General features: G+C 41.2%; 1 protein-coding gene across 1 annotated transcript; it reads right to left on the reverse strand.

The window, feature by feature from the left end:
* Positions 1 to 188: 188 nt before the first annotated feature.
* Positions 189 to 24,421, reverse strand: mosmoa (modulator of smoothened a). Its single transcript, XM_074656701.1, has 3 exons — positions 23,379 to 24,421; positions 10,731 to 10,943; positions 189 to 3,693 (listed from the first exon to the last, which is right to left on the reverse strand). Exons 1-3 carry the CDS (start codon positions 23,482 to 23,484, stop codon positions 3,509 to 3,511), a joined length of 504 nt encoding a protein of 167 aa, XP_074512802.1. The 5' UTR covers positions 23,485 to 24,421; the 3' UTR covers positions 189 to 3,508.
* Positions 24,422 to 25,070: the final 649 nt, after the last annotated feature.

Genomic DNA, 25,070 nt, shown 5'->3' on the forward strand with positions numbered 1-25,070 from the left:
CTGTTTTTCTAGATTTAATGAAGTAGAAGGACATTTTGGTCTTATCCTGCAGAAGTAGCATCGCTGATTTTAAGATTAAACGTTTACGGAGAATTCCTCTGATTAAATGATCTGCTCTGTTTCGTCCAGATTAGATTCACACTTCACATAAATAAGCACAATAAATCATGAAGACTGTCACACACACACATTTTTCCTCTTTTTATTCAGTGATAAATAATTTCCTATGATCATAGGCTTTATGTGAAGACATCCGATCAAGGCAAGAGACAAATTAGAGGGCACACATTGCCACCATTAGAAAATAATAGCAGAAACAAAAACAATGAGGTAAGAAGTTCTCTTTTTTTTATACATTTGTGGTGCTTCTATTTCTGTTACCTAAACTGTTGAATGCACAGTGCTTTCCTAATACAGAAATCCTGCCTTTTTGTGTGTCTGTACATTATTAAACAAAAACAGGTCATGGCACAATACTGAACCAACCGAGACGGGGAGGGCACTGCAGAGGGTAGAGTCAGCAGTATACATCGTCAGACCGAGAGGAAGAAAGGCCGAGCAGGAAACAGAAATACAAAACAAAACTTAAAGGACTTCGCGGCGGAGCTCCGTGATTGATTCAACACACACACACACGCAGAGTGTAAACATGTAAAGTACAAGCTCAGATGTGGGTTTTATTGTACGTTTATGTGGAGGAGTGATAAATGAATCTGCAACAATTTTGATAATGGGTTGAAAGGTTTTGTGACAATTGAGTGTTAAAATCAACTAATTTTAGAGATGGAAATACAAGTGTACAGTAATTTGAATAGTGAGTTTGAAACGTGTGGTGAACAAATACAGAATTGAATAAACATCCATTAATCTGCTTAGAAATAATAGAAAAAAAGGACACTTTTCAACTCCAGAACTTGCCTGAGAATCATCACGTTTTTAAGTTTTCTTCTGTATCAAAATAATCCAGTGATAGTTGTTTGTATATCCATAGGTACATTGCAAAAAATAACTACTAATACCTAATTCGGCATACTTTTAATGGCGCCAACTTGTGGGCTCAAGTTGTAGTCCAAAGCTCAAATTCACTGCCTCCATGGCAGCATTATACTTCCTGTTTACATCCCCTTAAAGCCTACAAATGATGGGATTTGTAGTTCCAGAGTTTAAAGGGTAACTTCGGTTCAACCTGGACCCTATTTTCCCATCTTTGTGTTTGTTTACGTCCACTAAAAGTGTTTGTTTTTGCCACTGACAGGCTCAGATTGTTATTATAAGTGTCTGACAACATTACGGATAAAAGGACCCTACAGAGAAATAACACTTTTTTCTTACCATTCGCTTTCTGTTTGTTATTATGTCATGTGACTTGTTGTCAGAAGAGACAACGGTGGAAACGTGAGTGAGAGTGGAGAGAGGCGTGCCGATGTTGAAAGCAAAGCTCGATGTTATCTAAAAGATTTTCAATGTAACGGCTGAATATTTTAGATGATTTCGACCATGTGGATGTGACGCAACATTTCACAACGAGGCTTCTCCGAGCGAGATTTGGACACTATAACAAACAGACCGGATCAAGCGGAAGGTAAGAAAAACATTTAATTTCTCTGTACGGTTCTTTTCGGTAATGTTGCCAGACACTTATAATAACAATCTGAGCCTGTCAGTGGCATAAACAAGCACTTTAGTGGACGTAAACGGCCGATACCAGATCGCCGAAAATGATTACATTACAGCTCGTTTAGCGGCGAGCGGTTACAACGTTCTCCCTCAATACGGGACCAATTTCAAGAATCGTTGTTTCCATTAGTCACTTATACACAAAAACATGGGAAAATGGGGTCCAGGTAGAAAAATACTAAAGTTACCCTTTAAGAGCATGAGCCCCAAACCAGAAATATCCTCAGACACCACCGTGATGGAGTCAAGATGGGGAAGAGTTGTGTGACGTTTTTTACTTTTGCACCTCGTTGTGTTCTCTGAATTAAAAGCTGATCTTGTGACAAAATAAGCAATTTGAAATGAAAAAAGTAATTCGCTGCAGCCCTAATATGTGAATTTGCGCCGTACAGACAAGACAGTGTGGTGGTTTTATGTGTGTGTGTGTGTGTGTGTGTGTGCGTGTTTGACATTCACGGGCCTCAAAAGCAGCACACTGAGGCGCAGCCCCATGCATGGACCTGACCTGCAGTCCCTGTGCCTACACAAAAACAAGACAAAAACAAAAAAGCTCCTGGCTCGCTTCTTTCCCGTCCAACATTAAAGGAGAATACCACCAATTTTTCAGCATTCACATATGTTATTTTCACACCTTAATGTAACTTCAGCTTCTATTTATAAAAAGTCAATACTGTCGGCTATAATTAAGTGATATACAAGTTCTTCTCGACCTTTCGGAAATGTTAACACCTTTGAAAAGGCCACTGCTGCTCGTGGCTATTACTACAAATACAAAAGGTGTGTTTATGTTAAGATGATTATTCTCTAAGTTCACAGTCTTCTAGTTATTTGCAAAATGTGTTTATCATGGGTTTAGCTTAGCAAAATAATACTCACTAATACTCCATATAAATAACATAATGCAAGGTCTTACATTGAGTGGCATTCTCCTTTATGGTACTTGACCTCCTGTTCTGCCGCCCAGGGAGGTCACCCCATCGTTGCTACCTGCTCCTGAGCTGCAGCTGGTTGGAAACTAAGAGGCGGGCACACCTGCACCTTCCTCTCGTCCACAGCAGCCCGTGAGCTGGCCCGGACAGCTGTGCTCACAGCTGCTCTCCCCAGCCACACACCTGGGGCCTCGTGAAGTGACAGGCGAGAATAAACCCAGCTCTGAAGCCGAGCTGGCAGAAAACCCCCCCTCAAGGATTCAGTTCAGTGAACCTCAATTACACTCAAGCTACTTCAGTGAAAAGGCGGCAGGGGGGGTGGGGGGGTGTGGAAGGAAAAAAACAAAACAAAAAAAAAAGAACACAAAATGTACAACAACAAAAAAAACACACAACTGAAATAGCTAAGAGAAGCCAAAAATAGCAACGGGAGCAGTCGTGACGGCGCTGATGTGTGCGGCGGGCGGTGCAGCAGGCGGCCGGGGGGTCAAGTTGAGGAGTGGCTGCAGTGGTCCTCAAGAAATGTGCGCTAGCATTGTGGCCGCAGTTGCCATGACAGCAGCACATTAAGCACCCTTCTCCAACAGAACAACAACAGAGACGGCCATATTTTAAATCAACAGTGGCAGGGTGCTGCGACAGCCTCGGCTGCCCTCTCTCTTTCTCTCTCTCGCTCCTCCACCCCTTTGTGCCCATGTCCCCCCCTTTTAGTGTCTTGTTCGTTTTCTTTTTTTAGTCGTTAGGTACTCCGTGGTGCAGCGGTCCCTTGACGCATAATCAAAGACTTCCCTGTTTCTCAGAGTTTGTTGTTTTTGATTTTCAGTCATTGTTGTGTTTTTTGTAAATCCCATAGCGTTTTCAGAGCCTCTTGTTTCAGTCCAGAGGCGGGCACGGTCGAGTCCTCAGCCCGGGAGGCAAACTTTGCCTGCAAACAGAAGTCCCACTATGGTGAAGAAGATGGAGAGGACAAACAGCACGTACGACGAGCCGACCACTGTGTTGTTGGGCAGCTTGTACGGCTGGCCTCCCACCTCGTTGATATAGAAGCCTATGGGGAAGATGAGCGCCGCCATGCAGAACAGGATCACTGGAAGGAAGGAGCGAGAGAGAAAACATTAGTTAACTGTACACTAGGGCGGTCAATGAATATTCTAAATAAAAACAAATATTCATATGTAAAAAATTAATATTCGATTGTGTAAAAAAAAGCAGCACTACTTGAGACGTAACCACTTAAAAGATGGGTGAGTAGGACTTGCTATCTTCTGAAAACACACGTTTAATATTGTGATATGTACAGGGAATGATGTACAATATAGCCAACAGCAAGAAGGAAACTTTCAGCTGCCTGGCGATCTCCCACCAGCCAACTTCATGAATCAGCAGTTCCTCGTCCGTTGCGGCACTTTCAAAGTGAGCGACGGGAATAAATAGAAACAGGGTGTCCGACAAAAGGTCCGCTCAAAACGGTACGTTTGCGCTGCGTTGCTCGGGGGGCGGTTAGGACACGGTGTCATGGACATGCATGCTTTAATGCGCAAAAATAGATATTCTAATAGTTTGAACCTTTGTGTTTTGTTTTTTTTAAAGAATATTCAAATGTCAGTTTTGGCAAATTTTGACAGCCCAACTCTACACTTAAATATAAAATATCCTATGATTCTGTACAGTACAGACACCCAATATTACTCACTAGTTTTTCTTACATGTGAACAGAACTAGATGTATTTCAGGACCATATTACTAAATATACACTTGTGAAATAAATAAAAGATGGGACACATAAAGTCCGACCTCAGTCATCGTTTTAACTTTTGTTCTCCTCACAAGATGCAGAAAATGAAGCATGAACTCACTCAAATTGAGCAGGAAGCATTGGCTGCTCAACCTGAAATCAATTTGAGCAAGTTCATTAGCGACGTACAATGGTGCCTTTCAAATGGCTTTGAAGGAGCAATTACACCAAGCAGACTCATAGTGTGCACCATCATTGGTCAGTGAGACTTGGCCTCGTGTTTTAGGAAGATGACTCAGTCAAACGCACTTTGACACAAACCGTGTCTGTTAAAGGGACTGTTTGGAACTTTTTAAGCGTATAAATGTACCGGGTCGGGACACAGGCGCGCTCGCATATGCGCGCTTGTGTGTGGCCGCTGCCTCTCCTCCTCTGCCTGCCTGCCTTCACTCAGACAGCGCGCACGTCCTCGCGTACTCGTTCCACCTCTAGACGTGAACGCGCAGTCACTCCACACTGCAGAAGAGTTAGTTTAGCTCTGAGAATATCTAGTGAATGTAAAGTGGACGTTTGTGCAGAAATAACTGCTGCAGCTCCTCCAGACCAACAGAGGTTTCCCGTGTCTTGTGAAGTGACGGAGCTCTGCAACGAGTTACGTTATCGTGATATTGTGGTTTTAGCTGACGTGTGTCGCCTCACTGTTTTGAGCGATGCTCGCTCATGTCTATTTAGAGTGTGTCTTTCGTTGATTTCACGGCCACAGGTGTCGTTGTTAACAAGCATTTCTGAAAGTTACAAATAGTCCCTTTAAATAACATTATTGTAACTTTTATGTTTCAACATTTCATTTAAAGAAAGACTACATGTCCTAGAATATAAATGATTCTATTATTCTATGTATACCACACAAATACTAAAACACACACAATTCAAAGACCATTCATAAACACGTATGCACACTTCAAATCAGGAATAAAAACTCAACAAATTACAGAAAATTCACTCTTCTCACGGTTACGTCTGCCTTCTGTTGGGTTGTTTATGTATTTCCACCTTTAAATTACAATAATCCTGATAGTACCTGAAGGCAGCATTCCTCCACAGTCAATGTTTTGGCAAATCTTTAAAAAGCATCCCTCAGGTAGATATTTTAATTTCAGCTTTGAAGTTAGTAAAGTCAATCTTTTGTGAGGCTTTAGGCACATTTTTTGTGGGTAAAACTGCATCATTATCAAGTATCCTTGAGCTCACCATAGATTTGCAAATATTTCCCGACACCACTTGAATGCAGCATTAGTTTCAGTAAATGTTTCTCCACGAACCATAAATAAGCTCTTTATAACAACCTCAGGCAGATTAACGCTGTTTAAAATGTCTATATGCTTAAAAGGTGCAAATCAGTGATCGGATTTCAGACTTTAAAAACAGCCACATGCAGCTCTGTTTCGCTGCAAGTTAGTAAAATCCTGAAATAGAATTTAAAACCCGAAAGCCACACGTATGCTGATGTTGTTGTAGTTTCCTACGGCTGCCACTAGATGTTACATAAGAGCTTTAGTTTCCTTATACAAACTTTTTGAAACCTATTGTGCATCTAGGTTGTGTTTGTTTGAAGTGTGGCCGAGTGAAACAGATTTAGATCAGAGATTTTCCAGAGAACAGAACATCAGTAGAGCTGAAGGAAGCTCCACCAGCAACAACAATCAACCAGTTTTCATCTATAACCATCCTTTCTGTATTGTCCCCATTAGAGAAGGTTATAAAAACAAACTTCATAGCAGTTTGTCTATACAGGTGGGATCAAACACTGAGACTTCTGATACTGGAATCAGTTCACAAGTTGCAGCTAAACTCACTCAGTGCGTTTACATGCACTTTAGTAACCGTCTTACAGTCAGTTTTCTGCACCTGATGTCTTAAAATATAAACAAGAAACCCGGTTTCCATAATCAGGGTATGGGATTAGAGAAACATCCTTTAAAAGATGAATCCACTGACGTAACACTGCACTCCTATAACATTCAGATTCCTCAGATTGTACCCCAGGACCTGAAAACAGACTTTGATGTGTAAAATCAGTGGAGTTCCCCTTTAACCAGATTCTTAATTGCCTTTTTCACATGTACGCATGTGCATGACTTAAACTTCACAGAGGAAAAGCTTCCCTCTAAAAAGCATGTTGTGATGTTTGTGCACAGCATGTTCACAGCTGCAGAACAAAGCAGAGGTTAGGGGTGAAGCCATTACCAAGTCTTATCGTACTGTCCAGGAAGTAGGTTGTCTGTGATTGGATAACAAAGTTGTCACTAATTAGAATATCTCCCCTTTTCCCCTTTGAAGAGGTTATTACTGATGCTTTTAGTCCAGCTTTGAGTCCACTTATGTAACACGCAGTGACGTTAAACAGCAAGCTGTGACTTTTGTGATTCACAGATCAATGGCTGTGCAGAATTTTATGGAATAGATTCATGTGCTTAAAAATAACTCTTTATTGTTGCGTTCAAAGAGCACAGTCGGATGTTTTCCACCAGCATTTCTTCCTGGAGTGATTGTCTGTAGGAGCGTAGTGGGGGCGAGGACATGTGACCCATTATATGTTATTATGTGTGTTACATAAACTCTAAACTGTCTTGGTTGTAAGCAGAATTACTCCAACACTGGGTATGACAGCTCTTTATAGTTAACTGAGACAGTGTTGAATTATTTTGGTTACCTCAATGGGTGACAGCCCATGATGCCATTTTTAGCTTTCACCTTTTCACTCTCTTTCCAATTAGCGGAGCTGTTCAGTACCTGAGGGACGACTCTTTCTGGTCTCAAACATCTCACTGATGTTACAGTTTTGTCATGTTATGCAGCTAAAGTCGTCAGGAGTAGTATTGGGATTAAAATAAATTTTGCGGCTGTCAATTTAACAGTTAATATCTACAATTCACCCGAGAGATTAAATATTTAATTTGGAGTGGGCGATAAGAATAAAATAAATGGATGGGAATATTTGTTTTTGGCTAATCCAGTAATTTAAATACCTGACAAATCCAAGAGCTTAATACAATCTTCACATTGCATTGATGCAAATATAAAAATCAAATACTGCCATCAACCAGTCCTGCGGATTTATTTGTGACGCCCCCCTCATTTGCATAATGAGGCAGAAATGCACAAAGAAATGTATAAAGAAAAAATTACTTAAATAAATAAGTTGGGGGAGATAAATAAGGGGTGAAATGCAAAGAGTAAATCATGCATAAATAAATAAAAACACATTTAAAAATAAATATAAAATAGTTAAAAATAAATGCAAACATAAATAAAATACAAATGAATGCAAAAATAAATAAATAAATAATGCAAAAATGAAAATTAAGCAGAATAGTAAATAAATATGGGAATTAATACAAAGATAATAAATAAAGAAATATCGATTTATGTCACATTGTATCAATTAATTAATGGCTACATTTATTTTTAATATTATTGTTGCTATATTTAATGACATATTTATCCATTTATTGAGTCATTTATTTATCTATTCATTTATTTTGAATTTTGGCAGGTTCCGTCCTCCATAGTTATGGTGCTAATAACTGTTTTTGTCAAAGTACTTAGTGTTAAATAAAATCCCTGACATGTAAACCATTACATACTGTATAAAATCTGCTCAGAATCAGTGTTTAAAGAGTCAATCAGATCCATGATGTGATGACTAACAGATCAAACGCCTCTCCAGTCTGCCAACGAGTATAAATTAACAATGTCTGTTAAAGCTGCATCACAAAGCACACACTAATATTTATGTCTGTCATTTTGCCTGCCCGTTGCTCGTTGCTCACTGCTCACGATTGCAAAAGGATGTGGTGAAAGCTAAGCTAAACAGGAGCAAGAAATACATAGCTCAGCATTATTCCTGCAAGCTTCACCATTGAGTTAATTGAAGTGCACCTCGCGGTCCACCGCTTCTCTTAATAAGTGGAAGAGGTTGACACACTGTGCCTTGCTCACCTGCTGCTGCTGGTGAAACTCTCATCTTAGCTGGTAAACTAATGACTTATAGTCACTGATGCAGTTACCTTTGCACTAAATAATAGACAAGTAACGATTAGTCTATTGATCGACAGAAAATTGACCTGCAACTATTTTAATAACTGATTAATTGTTTGTAATTTTTCATGCAAAAGAGCTTCTCAAATATGAGGATTTGCTGCTTTTCTTTGGTTGCGTCCAACATTCCACACTAACATGCTATTTAGTGCTCTAAAGCAGTATGTGAGATTTTTAGTATGTCCGAAACGTTAGTATGAAACCAGTAGTACGCAAATTGCATACTATTTCTAGAGAAATATTACAGTATGCAAACACTGGACACTACAGCGTCATAAATATCCCACAATGCAATGTGGTGGTAACAAAAACGTCCATAACATAAGTCTTGCGTGATAAACTGCATATTCTTGCATGTTTAAGGCAAAAATATTTATTTTCACTCAGTAACTAATCATATTTTAGACACAAAGGGTACTATAAAATGGGAAAAAAAGGTAGACTTAATGTCAAGTTACTCTCTAAAATGAGGTCTCTGAGGGCTGTAATCAATACCCAGTGAGGGAGGGGGTAATATTTTTATTTCGTAATTAATTACATCATGAACTACCACATTTTCTGCAGTTCAGAATTATATTTATTATTACCCCACCCTCCACCCCCACAGATGACCCTCACACCTTGGGGAAACACTGCTGGTGTGTATGTGTGTACAGCGACACAGAGGCGGGTCTGTGCCGGTCATACAAAGCTGCCCATTCAGGTGGCGGAGGCCTGGAGCCGGTTACACTACAGACTGCCCACCTTCTCTCAACCTTCATCACCTGGTTGCCCTCGAATGCACCACCCCCCGTCTCCTTACAACCAACTTCACTTTATTCTTCGTGTCTCCACGTCCATTTGTGTCTTTACATTGGCTCTAGACCTGCACAAACACGATTATTCACTCAACTCTTCCAAAGCCCACACCCATTTCCTCACTTAACCTCTCACCCTCTCTGCCGCTCGGCCGACAGCAGAGAGGCGTTCGCCATCACCGCTACAAGTTCAGCAACATCCGCGGGAAAAAAAAAAAAAGCTCATTTCAATTCCCAATTTTGCCTTTTCGTCCCTCTACTACACGCCAAACAAGCTCTTGAGACACAAAAGGTTCCCAGGAAGACTATCAGTCGCTCAAGTGTCAGCTAATGGGGGTCCTAAAACAGAATAAAGTGATGATTTACCATCTTTTCTCTTTCTCTTACAACAAGCTTCTTCTCCCTCGTACCTAAAATACATCACAAGTCCCTCCTAGTCTTATTTCCTGACTGAAAAAGGATAATCATCATCATGCTTTAAACCTGTTAAAAAGAATATCAACAATATACCTCTCGTGTAATATGGCCAACAGAAGCTTAACAAGGGGACAAGGGTGACAATTGCTCACTGTTTCCATGGCAACCGCCTTACTTTCCTTCAAGTGTGATGGTTAAACAATGACTCAACGCCATCCAATTTAGCTTCTGACACAGATTTGTGCTTACCGGACAGACAGACAGAGCACTTTGTGGAGAAAGTGGTGATTCATCGCCAAGTATTTGCAAGTGATTAGGGAGCGTTTCAAAACCTAATTATGAATCTGCAGTTAGCCTGGCAGGCAAAATAAAAGCACTGGGTGTTTGTTCAAAATCTGCAGAACAAAAAAGCCAGTGTCCTGACAAATGCACCCAGCTTTCAAACAATAATACAGAGCATTGTGGTTTCACAGGCCACTGCTCCATCTGTACAAGTGTGCTTGAGGCCGTCTATTCCCTTAACTAACCGACCAATCAAACTCCGCCCTCCCACACAGCCTTACGAAACCGGCCCAGCCGCGGTGCACGAGATGGATGCTGGGTTATTATCGAGTGCATCTATACAGAGAAAGCACTAGAGGAACGCTGTGGCACATAAGCCACCCACTCGGGTATCAGAGGAGCTGCGTTACTCAATAAATCAGCTTCAGGGAGCAAGAGGAGTCGCTAAGCACGCAAGAAAAACACTCATGAATGTGCAAATGCAAACACACAGGTTTTTACGTCACTCTCACAAACACACAAAAGGTCCAGTATAAAGCCTCAGATGTTTGTGACATACGACATAACTGGGCCAATATTTCACATTCAACCTCATCACTTCTCCTTTTGTAATTTCCTGCCCAAAAGAGACTATGTTCATGAAAGTACTGATGCTGAAAAGGTGAGTTTCGAAAAGGTTATGTCATGAAAGATGCAGTGAGACGGAGAAGAAGGTGGGAAATGTGCTGACGGCAAGTCTAGCAAAGCAAAGCTATTTCATTCAGCGTGACTGTCATTGTCTGGTTCACTTACTGCCGGTGAAGGCGATCCATCGGGCGTATTTGGTGGCTTCTCGGCGCCAGTGCGATGCCACGAGCAGTCCGCAGGTGACTGTGAGGGAGATGATGCCCATGATGATGAAGAAAAGCGTTGTGACCCACTCCGGGGGCAGCCGAGGTGGAATGCAGGTCCGGTCTCGTCCGTGGATGGTCTGACATTGCCGGACTAGACCGACTGTGAGGGCACCTGCAGAAGAGAGGGTGAATGTTGAGGAGGTGTTCATTTTAATTCGTCGCTCACCAAGCACAGTTTGAATATTTCAACACACACGTTAAGCCTTTTATCTCCTCTGGGAATCATCAATAAGAATTTAATGCAACACAGCTAACAAGAAGCACATAAACAAAACACTTCTTCATCAGTAAAAGCACACTCTCATACTCAGATCATTGATTCTATAATGTCTAAAAACTACTGATAACACGGTACATTATTAGCAGTAGTTGGACTGCTAAATCATCTTTTATTTTGGCATACATATAACACGAGAAAAGCGGCTTTGTCTATACTGTATCCAGTTATCTTTGCTCCATAGGGCAAATGTCAAAATATGGAGAGGCAGTCAAACAGAACTACTGCACAAACACTTCCCACATAGAGGCCAACCTTTGAGAATGCCATCCTATTTTCATAGACTACGTCTTTGACAGTAACAGTATGCCTGCAGGCTGAATAAAAATCAAGGAAAACTGCAAGTAGAAAAAAACGATTGAAGATCTCATACTGAAGAGGTGACATTAGTGCCTTGATCAACTACAAGGTCCGGGGAGGGTGGAGACCAAAGCGTAGCGGCTCAGCTGATGTCAAAGTGGAAGAGGAACATGTGAAGGAGGAGAGACGAGAGAGAAACTCCTTTAATTTGTCATTAATTCAGTGCTGGCGAGGAGCTGCTCTCTCCACACTGGCGAGCCCAATTATGCCGGTGAGTGGCCAATATTTTTTCGTGCGCTTTCACACTCAATAAACCCACTAAATCATTATCCTGCCAATTACTGAATCAATCCCACGCAGGTATGTGTTAAGGACATTTAACACAGACACACACACACACGTCTGTAAGGAGTTGCAATATCACTCAAACTTGCAGCAGCTTCTGAGACCCAGTATCTCTGTAAATATATGTCCATGCCCTCCATACTTGTAGGGCCCAATATTGATTTCTCGATTATTTAACACGATTACTCGTTGACTTTTGAAACATCATGCATTTAGAAAGACATTTCTTTTTAAGTTAAATGCATCAATCTGGTGCACTTTGACAGCAAAATGAAAAGGCTAGATCTCTGAAGAACTTTGTGCTCTTGTAAACAATTTTGATAGACTACATCTTAGTATAGATATGAATGGTGATGACACGGCAAAAAAGTCACACCAACAAACCATGGTAAACTAGATGGGTCCGTATTTCAAGACGGGTCAGGTGGATTGCCGACGCTGCTGCACTGAGGACTGTCTCATGCATGCAGGGAAAGACGACACATCGACGCAACGAAAGCTCGACCGGAGAGGCTAGTCACACAGCCACCCGACGTTAAAGATCAAAGTAAGAGCTCTACATATATTGACCGTCATCTTTTCTTGTAAAATGTCCGGTGTAATCTGTAACACCGGTGTTGTCGCGTTTTTTTAACCGGTGGGAAAATTTCCTCCCTACTCCTTTCTCCATCTCCATGTCTTTGGCTAGGATCTTTGAATGTCTAAGCATGCACGCTGATGTCATACTGTACCCATCTATCATTGATCAGACGGGGAGTCAAACAGACTCATGAGTCACGAGCAGGAGCTCTGCAAAAGCTCGAGTGTGAAGGCCAGTACTCAGAGCGGAAACATGCTCCAGTGGTGCAGCCACTCTGGAGGGACGTCATTCAATTAGAGCACGTCCTCAAGGGGAGTTTCTACCTGAGTAAGCACAACGGCGTCCCATCACTCAGGCCTCTGCTGATCACAGGTCTCGGGCAAAGAAAGGAGGACTATAAGTGAAAGGCTGTGGGGGATGTTCATTTGAAAAATTAGAGGGGTTTTAGTACACTTGGATGATGCTCTGTCCTACACAACCCTATGCTTTGACTCTTTGCATATGCAGACAAATAACAGTACGCTTGTTCGACCGTGTTCAGAGAGACAACAGCGCTGCATAAAAAATGCAGCACCCTCCTTCATTTCAATGAAGCCACTAGGTTGTATACAAGGCTCTGGCAAAGAAAGCCGGCTCATCCAGCAAACTCAGTTTTTTGCAGCAACACCATACATCGTCATTCAGCAAAGCACTGCATTGGCCAATCAAGTATATACAAACATACATTCCTGGGAAATTAGAGAGAGTTCTGCAATTGTCTCAACAGAGGTTAAAAACATTGTCACTGTGGTATCTTTCCAGGAATTGTCAAATCCAGTTTGTGTCCTTTGCAGGGTAAAAGCAGAGGACACAAACTGTTCTACTGTGTTCTGATGTTTGATGTTTTAATCAAATTGACCTTCCTGGATCACATTACATTGCCACGCAGGTACCTGAAGCAACACTCCCCGACAAACGCAGTTCCTTGCGTTTCTTTAAAGCAGCACTTTTTACAATCCGAATGCTCCGTCTTATAAATGTCATACAGTCATAATTAATAAACCCCACACTTGAAAAACAGACTCAGTCATAAGTAAATAAAACTGTTTTTCCACTTAAAGGTGCCCTGTGGAGTTATAGACACAATAAAAGTCATGTATACGTTTAGTATTACTCAACCAAACTCATTGGGTGTATCCTTGAGCTCTAACAAAAGTGTTGAGTGCATTTCCTTCCTCATAAAACATTTGCAAAGCCGATCATATGAAACTAGAAAAAACCTAGCGAATCCATTGGTACCAACCACGTCTGGCCTCAATATATGTGATGAAAATAGGTTCTATGGGTACCCACGAGTCTCCCCTTTACAGACATGCCCACTTTATGATAATCACTTGCAGTTTGAGGCAAGCTTTTTTTGCATGCAGCACAAATGTGTTACTTTCGCCTATTCTAAAATGGTGTATTTGAATATTTCTGCATACTGGGGTTTCCAAACAGTCTTAGACTTGCATAAATTGGGTATGACTGGAAAGCTGAGAATCTGGTTGATCCAATGAGTCCACTTGTATTCATGTGTGATGATGTTAGTCCCAGTAGTAACCATTTCACATAGTGACTTTTTTCTTTACTCCTATTTTATGGTGGTGTGTCTTTACACTATGACTGTTGACAGCAACATATGACCTTGCTTACATATCACAATATATTGAACAGTTACCCCTGTATCATGGTGTGTATCGTATCGCCAGATTCTTGTCAATACACAGCTCTGTGCATATCGTGGCTCATTACCACCAACTGTTGATCAGGCTATTGGTGTGCCCGCGTGCATCCTCGTGTACATGGATAAACAACTCCACAGGGGACCTTAAAATAAAGTGTAAAGCTGCTAAACATAAACGATCTGTGGCCAAGCCATTTCTGAATTGAGGATTTAATGTCTTCTCAGTAATACAGGGACTTTATTTCCACTAAATGTTTGATGCATAATCTGAAAAAGGAATAAATGGTGGTAAACCCTTTTTCTACTGACCACAAAATAACCCATTCACTGAAAAGACAAGCCTGTGTGGGCGACATCATAAAAGTTCAACAGTGGCTCAGCAGGTGGGCGGACGCGTGCGTGAGACGAGCATGTGAGCTGGAATTTCAGAAGGTCAAGCGCGTTACTTGCTCCGTCTGGCACCCGAATCCAGACATTTCATAACCTGTCTGCTGTAACCCTTTCTATGTTTACACAGTGAATATATGATGCTGCTAATAACACTATTGAGTCTAAAGCACTTGAATACAAACAGAATAGCAAAGCCTGTGTGATTAAAAATGTTCTCACTGTGCCGGGGGGTGTGGTGAGTTCTGCAGGCAGTCCGGAGGAAATCCTGTCCCCTTTATAACACCCAGTGAAAGCGGTGCTTTTACCGTAACAACCCACACAAACAATGCGAGTGGTTCAAAAGAAACGCCTAAGCTAAATAAGGAACTGCAGCACTGAGGGCTTTACGTCGACTGTTACAGGCACAAAAACATAACCTTTAGCCGACGCACACAGTAATGCTGTCATCAGGGCACACGTTTTATTACAGACCAGGAAAAACTAATATAATGTTCCCTGTCTTCACTTATTGCTGTGGCAATTCAATTATCGCTGCACAGAACACTTATGCAATAACAGTGAAAGGAAGAAAAAAAAAGATGGAGGTCACGACAAAAACGGCACCTGAATGGCTCACAGGCGTACTCAACAGCCTGGTCCTGAAGACGGGTTGCAGAGTAACCTTGAGCAAATGAAAGTACGGGAGGTGAGCGAGGTAAAGAAAGCAGGGACTGACTGGTGCTGGGAACAGGAGAAACATGAAGCTACATTTTTGAAAGCTGCAGTTAATGGCACCGGTTTATGACCATTTCCCCTGGATCCTCTGGCCTCCTGCTGTTTCACTAGCTCTCTGTGGAATTCCTGCCTTACAACGGGCAGGCACGCTATGGTCCACGGATACAGGTAAACAACCCAACAAGCAGGGGCACACACAAACAGCTCTCGTTAAAGTCTAAACAGCAACGGTGTGTTCCTGATACACATATGTTTCATTCATACACGGGAGACTCCACTTCAAAAAGGGATTGTATTTAACTTTTTACACGTATACATTTTTTTTTTATTGCCAATGCGTGAACAGGTTGTAACATAACCTAGAAAATGAGACCTTCCGTGCCTTTCTGAGTTTCCTCTATCAGACGGCTTTTAATGTGAAGAACCAGGGGCCCGTTTTTCCGGGAAAATCCAACAGATGTGACGTCATGCACATTCGCGAGTGCCTTAGCCGTAGCTAACGTTTGGTTAGAAATGGAGTCCAAACGACCAGCCTCCACCACAACTCAGACTCCAACACAAACTCCATGAAAGCACATCATTAGGTCCTAAAAGTTGTAAAATGCACTAATAGCCAAATCCAGAGTTATTTCCCTTCCTCCGCTCATGTGAAAGAGCCCCAGTCCGAGGGCTGGGAGGCGGAGTTAAAGGAAACGCTACTGCGCCTGCTCTATGGGTCCAATAGATGCGGAAAATCGCCGGATGATCCAGGTTCTTGATCACTCGGCAGTCGAGCCATTTTGACTTCATGCACCACTGAGCAACTTTCATAGGAATGAATGGGAGCCCGCCTCTAACGCTGTATCTAGTTCTCTTTAGACATCAATGAATGGTTCTGCTCTGACTATCCTTCTACGTTGATGTGAACGGGAATGTCAGTTCAACTCCTATTCTATTTCTATGAGTCCAACATAAAATGTAGTATTTTCATTTTTACACTTTGTTTTTTCCACAGATTAAAACAAACATGATACAACATGTTAAATAATGAGCTCTAGAGGTGCTGGTGGGTAGATTTTGTTACTGTTACTGTCGTCGTCCCCCCCCCCGTTTCCAGTCCTTGTGCTAAGCTAAGCTAACAAGCTGCGACTGTAGCTTCATATTTAGCAGACAGATATGAGAATGCTATCAATCTTCTCATGTAACAGAAAGCAAATAAGCCTATTTCCCCAAACTATTTCTTTAACTGAGGTAAGACATTTAAAAGCACAACCAAACGAGCGATGCCTCATATTCATCCTCTGGCAGAGATGATGGGTAAAGGTCGGCGTGGGGAGTGAGGGGAGCACTTTGTGTTTGCTGTAAGGTCACTGCTCAGTTGTGGGTAATAAAAACATATTGAGCAGAGTTCACTAAGAGTCTGTGAGAGCGAAGTAGGTAGAGGGATATTGCTCTTAACAAGGTGATGGAACATCAGTAGAATAATGGCCGTTGCCAAAACACGGTGAATCAGTGTTTCTATCGGCTGACCGTGAACATCCGCAGGGTCAAAGTTAAGCAAAGGTGAGCTCTGACGTACCAGTCGACTGAAACGAGATGAACTCGTCTGTTGCACAAGCTTCAATTGAACTAAATGGGAGCCAGTATGACCAGCTTGAGTCTACTAGAAACAGACAAAATGGATTCCCTTTGGTTTACAAACAAATCTCTTATGGTTCCCCCATCTCTCATATACAGAAAATAATGGGCCAGTTGTGTATTTTGGGGCCTTGCTCGTTTTCAACCCACCCCGTCGGGCCCCGTTACCCCGCCGTCAGCTCCGTGCTCACTATGATCAAAATACTCCTCTCACCATGTCTCGGTCCAAATGAGAGGAAATGAGGTCCGTGTCTGCTCATCTTCAGCATGGCGATGCTGCCATTAGTGGAGTATGGGGGGGGGGTGCTGCTGTTTAAAAGCTCTGTAGGGATGAGTCAAACAGGCCTCTGAACTGTGGTGGGCGGCAAGTAGGCAAGCTAAAGCAGCCGACAGCTGCGTCTTCTGCCGCTGCGCGCTGGAGGCTTTTACAGCGCCCACTCACATCGTAGAGCCACTGGAGCACAGCGGCTGTGTTTGGCCTAAACTCGCACACAAAACACGGTAGACAAACCCACGAGAGAGTTGTATTCTCTCAACCTAAGTGCTAAATGATAAATCAAATCTAATCTACAACCTGCAGCGCCTACGTGAAAGCAAATTAAGTAGGCAGCAGTTGAAATGCCTCCACCATCAGGCAATGAAAGTAATAGCTGCTGTAATTTTAATTAACATTTGGGCCACCTGCACTTCAGAGACCTGTACAACGACGCCAGCTCAACATACCCAGGGTATCTTCTCGTTATCTGGCTTAACTAACGCTAACAAAAGAGATCCCGATAAACAATCCTACGACGTGGTTATCAACTCGGTAAGTCAACCCCAGGGTTTCTCAATCTGGCTATGAGCGCGTTCACATGAAAGGGGCGGTGTTTGCAGCATCTGACCAATCACAAACATGGACAAGTCTACAGTCAGCAGAGCGGCACATATTACAAAGGAAGAGCAAATTATAATATGAGACAAATACGAAGAAGTTAAACTTAAATCCACGAATCCAGAATATAACGGATGAGCTAATCACACTTCATTTTGGCCTTTGACAAAGTTATAGCGTGTGTGACCATTTCAGCTTTCTTTCAGCTGACTCTGGCGGTGTGAAACGGACTTGATTGCAAATAAAAAATATATATAACAACATAATTCAAAGCAGTAAACACCCACAGCATACAGCCAGCTGTCCTTCCTGCATTTGTCAGTTTAAACTGTGTTGTTTTTATCCTGGATTAATGCTTAAACTTCTTCATATGTGTGTATTATTATCATACGATCCGAGCTCTGATTGGTCAGTAGGTGCTTTTATACGAGTCGATCTCTAATCTGGAACATAACCTGCTCCGGAGCAGGTTAACTGTTCAGTATAAATTACCATGGCGATCTAAAAGACGTAAAAACCCTGAAGTTTTAACCCTGAAGTTACCTCGCTAGCCCCAAATCCTGCTTCGTAGTACAGGCCTCTGGTCTAAACTGCCGACTCTGCAGCTATAGATGATATTGGCTGGACCTGGATTCAGTTGCTTTGCATCAATGACACTCGCTGTGTGTCCTTGTGCTTTGAAAATGGATAACTAAAATAATACAATTTAATGTCCTCCCATTTCATCTATTTTAGATGGCAGACTATAACTACAGATAAACTACTGCAATTTTGACAGATATTACTTTTCCCTCTCTAGAGCCAGCGTTTGAATTTGTCCGTTCTGGGCTACTGTAGAGGACCCGCTCCCTAAGTAGATATAAACAGCTCATTATAAGGTAATGAAAACACAATGATTATTATTTTCAGGTGTTTATAAACTAAAGAAAACATACTTATTAATATTATATTCCATTTTTGCCAATAGATCCCCCTAAATGTTACACACTGTTCCTTTAAAAAAGACGCTTGCTTGGATAGACAGTGTGGCTTGTCACGACTATCCCTTTGTGATCTACATCAACGGCGTCTTTTATTGCATTCAGCAGCTCACTGCATACAATAAACCACTTTGTGAAGTAATATCAGGGTACTGCTAAGTTGGAACAGTAAGTGTTAATAGTTTATTCTTAAAACAAAGAATGATTTCCCACCTGACACTGAAATGGTTAACTGGTTTATGACCTGGGCAAAACAGTGAAGAATGAGAGGTAAAACACTGCTGTCAAAAAACAGAGTAGTGAAATGGTCACCTACAAGGTTTGAGGGTATTTTATTTTTAGATGTAAGAAACCTACATCGTCTTGGATACAGCGGCGTGATGAAAAGCCAATCTGTACCTGGATGTGATTTAGCATTTTTTGTTAAGTGTGTGTGTGTGACGTACATGCAGAGTGTATCCGAGGTTATCCGGGCTCTAGAGAACGACATCCACTCTAGTGACAAGTATCAGCAGGAGGGGCGCTCGGCGGCAGAGCTGACGAGAATCACAGTTTGTGTCTGACACCACAGCAACAAAGGCTTTGTATTGAAGCTCAACACAGGAAATCAACTTCAGCTGTTATTGCCTGAGGAAATCTCACTGAAGTGTTGGACAGTGTCATGGACACACACACTCTTTTGTGTTGAGTTACAGTAGTGTTACTCCTACTGGGGTTTTGTGTGTCCAATGTAGACCTATAGGTTCATTCCCATGCACAAGTCTCACAGTTTGTTTACTTATTCTTGAAAAGTTCATAAAAAAAGCTTTGATCAAATCACTTGTCCAAAACAGGAGGCAAAAGCCACAAACTCAATGAGTCAGTTTTATAAGTCAGCTTTTATTGACGCGAACTGCCCAGGAGGACATGTCTGTTTCTCCACGCTCTGAGTACAAAGACGACACACTGAGGGCCCACAAGGGCACGTTGTCGAGCGCCGAGAGCCTCTGACAAGACAACAACAGAGCTGGGAACCAGAGGTCAGCTGATTGGAGATTATACGATGTGGGGAGTCACCGGAGGGTTCTTACTTCATAATAACTTCAAGCAATACACATACTGCCATCACATGAAACTAGAAAACCTAAAGAATCCATTGGTACCAGTAACGCTCCAAACTTGTGCTAAATTTTGGCATGGAAAAACTGTCATGGCCATTTTCAAAGGGGTCCCTTGACCTCTGACCTCCAGATATGTGAATGAAAAAGGGTTCTATGGGTACCCACGAGTCTCCCCTTTACAGACATGCCCACTTTATGATAATCACATGCAGTTTGGGGCAAGTCATAGTCAAGTCAGCACACTGACACACTGACAGCTGTTGTTGCCTGTTGGGCTTGAGTTTGTCATGTTATAATTTGAGCATATTTGTTATGCTAAATGCAGTACCTGTGAGGGTTTCTGGACAATATCTGTCATTGTTTTGTGTTGTTAATGATTTCCAATAATAAATATATACATACATTTCCATAAAGCAAGCCTATTTGCCCACTCCCATGTTGAGTATTAAATACTTGACAAATCTCCCTTTAAGGTACATTTTGAACTGATTAAAAATGTGCGATTAATTTGGGATTAATCATGGACAATCATGGGATTAATCGCAATTAAATTGACGGGTTAAAAAAAAAAGTGGTACCACAAAAAAATGGTATGGTGGTATGAAAAGATATAATCATTTTTTAACACTAAATGCTCTGTCACAAATAACATTGTGTAGATTTGGTCATTTAAATTGCAAATTAGGCTGAATTTCTAGTTTATGTGCAGCTGTATATTAATGACAAGCTGCATTTATTTTCCTGTTGAGTGAATAATCTAAATAGGCTGTTATTAGACTAGCTTTCTACTCATGCCATAGCAAGATGAAAATAAACTTTACTCAATTTACTTTGCAAGCAACAACAGGATATTGACTAGAATAAAAACCTAAATTAGTTTACTATCATATATCCCAAATTCTATCACCTACATGTCTCATTAAACCATCAAAGACGAGTCACATCACAATGATCAAAGAGGGCTGTGAAAGCTGTGAGGGGAAGTGAGAAGGATGTCGGTCGCTGTACGAAACTCTATAGCAACACCCACACTCACCACACTGCAGTTCAAATGTAGCAACGGTTTTACTTTCTGTACATGCAGGTAGTGGGAAGTTAGTGTCCACTTTTGGCTGTAGTACACCAACTTTAGATGGGAACTCTCCGATACAATCAAATGGCATGCATTGTTGTGTGTCATTTGCATCCTATTATTACTGTTTTGTACAGATTGCTTATTCTGTGGAGCTAATAGCAGCCTGGGTGTGTGTTGGTGGATGATGATGGACCCTCTCTGACCCAGTTACTAAGCTGTCATCCTGCCGAGGGAACAAAAGAGGAGCAGCTGCCTATCAATAGCCCGAATGTGTTTTCAGGACTGACACAAATAAAGCGGAGGACTTAACAGCACGAGTCCAAAATCAGCGGGGACGCCACCGCAAATGAGCACCTGCTTTGGTTCCTCAAGTGATCCCTGATTAGACCGATCACATGGAGGTCACTTCAAATGTCAAGTCACTGGAGAAATACAGCACAGCGATTACTTGTAGTGCTTAAATGATAGGCCGCTTGATCAATGAGTTGTTCGACAGGAAAAAAAGGCTGCAAGTAATGATTATTTTCATGATCGATTAATCTGTTGATTGTTTTTTTCCATTAATCGAATATGTAGTCTACAATATTTCCCTAGAGCAAATTGTTAAATCCTCATATTGCTTGTTTTGTTTCACCAAGAGGGTCGCACTGTAAAGGACAGAGGGTGTCATTTCATGTACGGATTGTAAAGCCCCCTGAGGCAAATTTGCGATTTTGGGCTATACAAATAAAATGAACTTGACTTGACCAAGGCTTCAAAACCCCCAAAAATATTTAATTTACATTGACATAACACAAAGTAAAGCAGCAAATCCTCACATCAAAGCAGCTGGTACCAGCCAATGTTTGGCATTTTAGGCTTGATAAAGTAATTAACAGATTAATCACTTATCATTAATTAATTTCCTGACAATTAATCAACATTTAAGCAATATTATCAGGCACAAAAAGTCCAACCAAATACTTTGATATCGTTATTGCAACGATATTGTAGGGTTGACTAGTTGTGCTTTTACTAAATATTTACACAACGAGATTTATGATAAATAATCATCAGTAATGTGGATATAATGACTAAGTGGGTAAAAGCAAATAATAGAACAGCTAGAACTGTCTTGTAAGTTCAGAAAATAACATCACTTTACTGTAACGCAGCCTTTAAAACCAGGTAAAATACAACATTTATGCCATATCATATCTATATTATATCGATATATTGTCCAGCCCTATTTCTTTTTTATGCATGACTGCAAGTTGAATATCATTGTTGTTTTTTTACTGTTGATCAGACAAAACATCACCTTGGAATATAGGAAATTATGGTGATTTTTCACTATTTTCTGACACTTATATAGACTAACAATTCATCTATTTATCAAAAGCCATGAACATAATCATCAGTTGCCACCCTAGAAAGCAGCAGAGGTCAAAGGTGCTGACCTATCAGGTATGAAACTGTAATTATTGGTCAGTAAGAAGAAGCAGCATAAATATCCTGCTGTGGAGGACAAAAGATGTCTCTGCAGATGAAACCCTCCATCCACACAATGGAGCACATCTTTGTTGTGGAGATTATCTGATGGCTCCTGCAGTGTGTGGGGAGGGGTGCTAGTGGCAAGAAATCCAGCTAAAAATCACACAGTAGTAGTAGTAGTTGTGAATGGCAGCTGTGGCCTGCTTCATTTACCTGATGATTCACCAGTGTTTATCCAGTCTGGGTTTGCAATGCTGGCTATTGCAAAGAGGCTATCTAGACGATATCTAGTCTCATATCACGATATCGATATCTTTTTTATACATGACTGCAAATTGAATATCATGGTTGTTGTTTTTTTACTGTTGATCAGCCAAAACAATTTAAAGACATTACTTTTGAATATAAGAAATTAGGATGATTTTTCACTATTTTCTGACACTTATATAGACTAACAATTCATCTATTTATCAAAACTCTGCAGATGAAACCCTCCATCCACACAATGGAGCACATCTTTGTTGTGGAGAATATCTGATGGCTCCTGCAGTGAGTGTGTGTGGGGATTGCTAGTGGCAAGAAATCCTGCAAAATCACACAGTAGTTGTGAATGGCAGCTGCTTCATTTACCTGCTGATTCACCAGTGTTGATCCAGTCTGGATTTGCAATGCTGGATATTGCAAAGAGGCTATTGATATCCAAAATCTAAGATGATATCTAGTCTCATATCACGATATCGATATCCTTTTTATACATGACTGCAAATTGAATATCATTGTTGTTGTTTTTTGTTGGAATGTAAGAAATTAGGATGATTTTTCACTATTTTTCTGACACTTATATAGACTAACAATTCATCTATTTATCAAAACTCTGCAGATGAAACCCTCCATCCACACAATGGAGAACATCTTTGTTGTGGAGATTATCTGATGGCTCCTGCAGCGTGTGTGTATGTGTGTGTGTGTGTGTGTGTGTGTGTGTGTGTGTGTGTGTGTGTGTGTGTGTGTGTGTGTGTGTGTGTGTGTGTGTGTGTGTGTGTGTGTGCTGCCAGTGGCAAGAAATCCTGCAAAAAAGAAAAATCACACAGTTGTGAATGGCAGCTGCTTCATTTACCTGCTGATTCACCAGTGTTGATCCAGTCTGGGTTTGCAATGCTGGCTATTGCAAAGATATCTGCAGCCAGAAACAGGCACCCTGAAATGATAGTCAGTTTATCCATATCTCCAGCTGATGATGATGATGATGATGTGGGGGAACAAAAAAAGGTGCAGGTGGTGGTGGGAATTGTCCAAAATGTGACCACCAGGTGGGCTGTTATCAGTCTAGCCCTCCTTCAACAGGAGCCTGCTGCTGCTGCTGCTGCTGCTGTTGTTGTGGTGGTTCTTCTGCTGGGCATTTTTGCAGCAACCTTAGCTCCTCAGTGAGAGCCTCCAGCAACAAAAAGGACTCCAAAAAAACACCACAAAACAAATGCATCACATCTCAAATGCCTCAAATGTTTGTAGTCCAGTAAGGTGAAACAGCAGCTCACTCCCCAGCAGCACCAGAGGCCCTCCTGCTCCTGTGTCGTCTCTCGGATCCGTTTAGCAGCAGCAGCAGCAGCATCAGGGTACAGCTGCACGGCTAGCTCAAGCTAAGCTAGTTCCACAGCTAGTCCGGGCTCTGTGTGTCGAGCTGCGGCCCAGAGGCTGCTCGACGGCCGACACCACGACTCCTTTAGCATGTCAGGACACAAAACAAGGAGGTGGAAGTAAAGAAAGCCCTCTCTCCTCGCTTCGCAGTGAGTATCCGCGTCTCTAGCTACCCGTTAGCCGTCAGGAGAACCAGAATACCCATCAGCCATCAGGAAGAGCATCTGGTACTTTACAGTCCGTTAGCTTCACCTCCTCCTCTTCTTCCTCCTCTTCCTCCTCTTCTTCTTCCTCCTCTTCTTCTTCTTCCTCCTCTTCTTCTTCTTCTTGAGGAGACGTTATTTAAAGCTGCGTATTTAAATCCCCCCAGAATAGAGACGTTATAAAGTCCCGATGTGGACGGTTATTGTTGTGCTTCTTTCCTCCTCCTCCGTTACACCGTTAGTTAGCTCAGCCTCCCTTTCTGCCTTAATGACATCAGGAGAACAGAACACCCCCACGCAGCGTCACAACCATGGTCACAACACACACACACACAGCTCAGCGTCTTCTCGTTCAGGAGGGGGGTATTCGTACTGTTCTCGCGATACTACGCAACAAAAAAAACGGGGTTCATATTGTCCTGAGTCGCCCTGTTTATTTACATTTATTATATATAAAGGATTTCTTGATAAAACCAAAGGATTATGATATCACCAGAACGTGTCCTTTTATTATTATTATTATTATTATTATTATTATTATTATTATTATTATTAATAATAATAATAATAATAATGTATTATTGTTATTATTATTATTATTATTAATAATAATAATAATAATAATAATAATAATGTATTATTGTATCTTCTTATTATACCAAAGGATTATGATATTACCAGAACGTTTCCTTATATTATTATTATTATTGTATCATATTGTCCTGAGTCGCCCTGTTTGTGACAATTACATTTATTATATATAAAGAATTTCTTGATAAAACCAAAGGATTATGATATTACCAGAACGTGTCCTTATATTATTATTATTATTATTAATAATAATAATAATAATAATAATGTATTATTGTATCTTCTTATTATACCAAAGGATTATGATATTACAAGAATGTGTCCTTTTATTATTATTATTATTATTAATAATAATAATAATAATAATAATAATAATAATG

The sequence above is a fragment of the Sebastes fasciatus genome, chromosome 13 (genome assembly GCF_043250625.1).
Source record: "Sebastes fasciatus isolate fSebFas1 chromosome 13, fSebFas1.pri, whole genome shotgun sequence".
Taxonomy (NCBI): Eukaryota; Metazoa; Chordata; class Actinopteri; order Perciformes; family Sebastidae; genus Sebastes; species Sebastes fasciatus.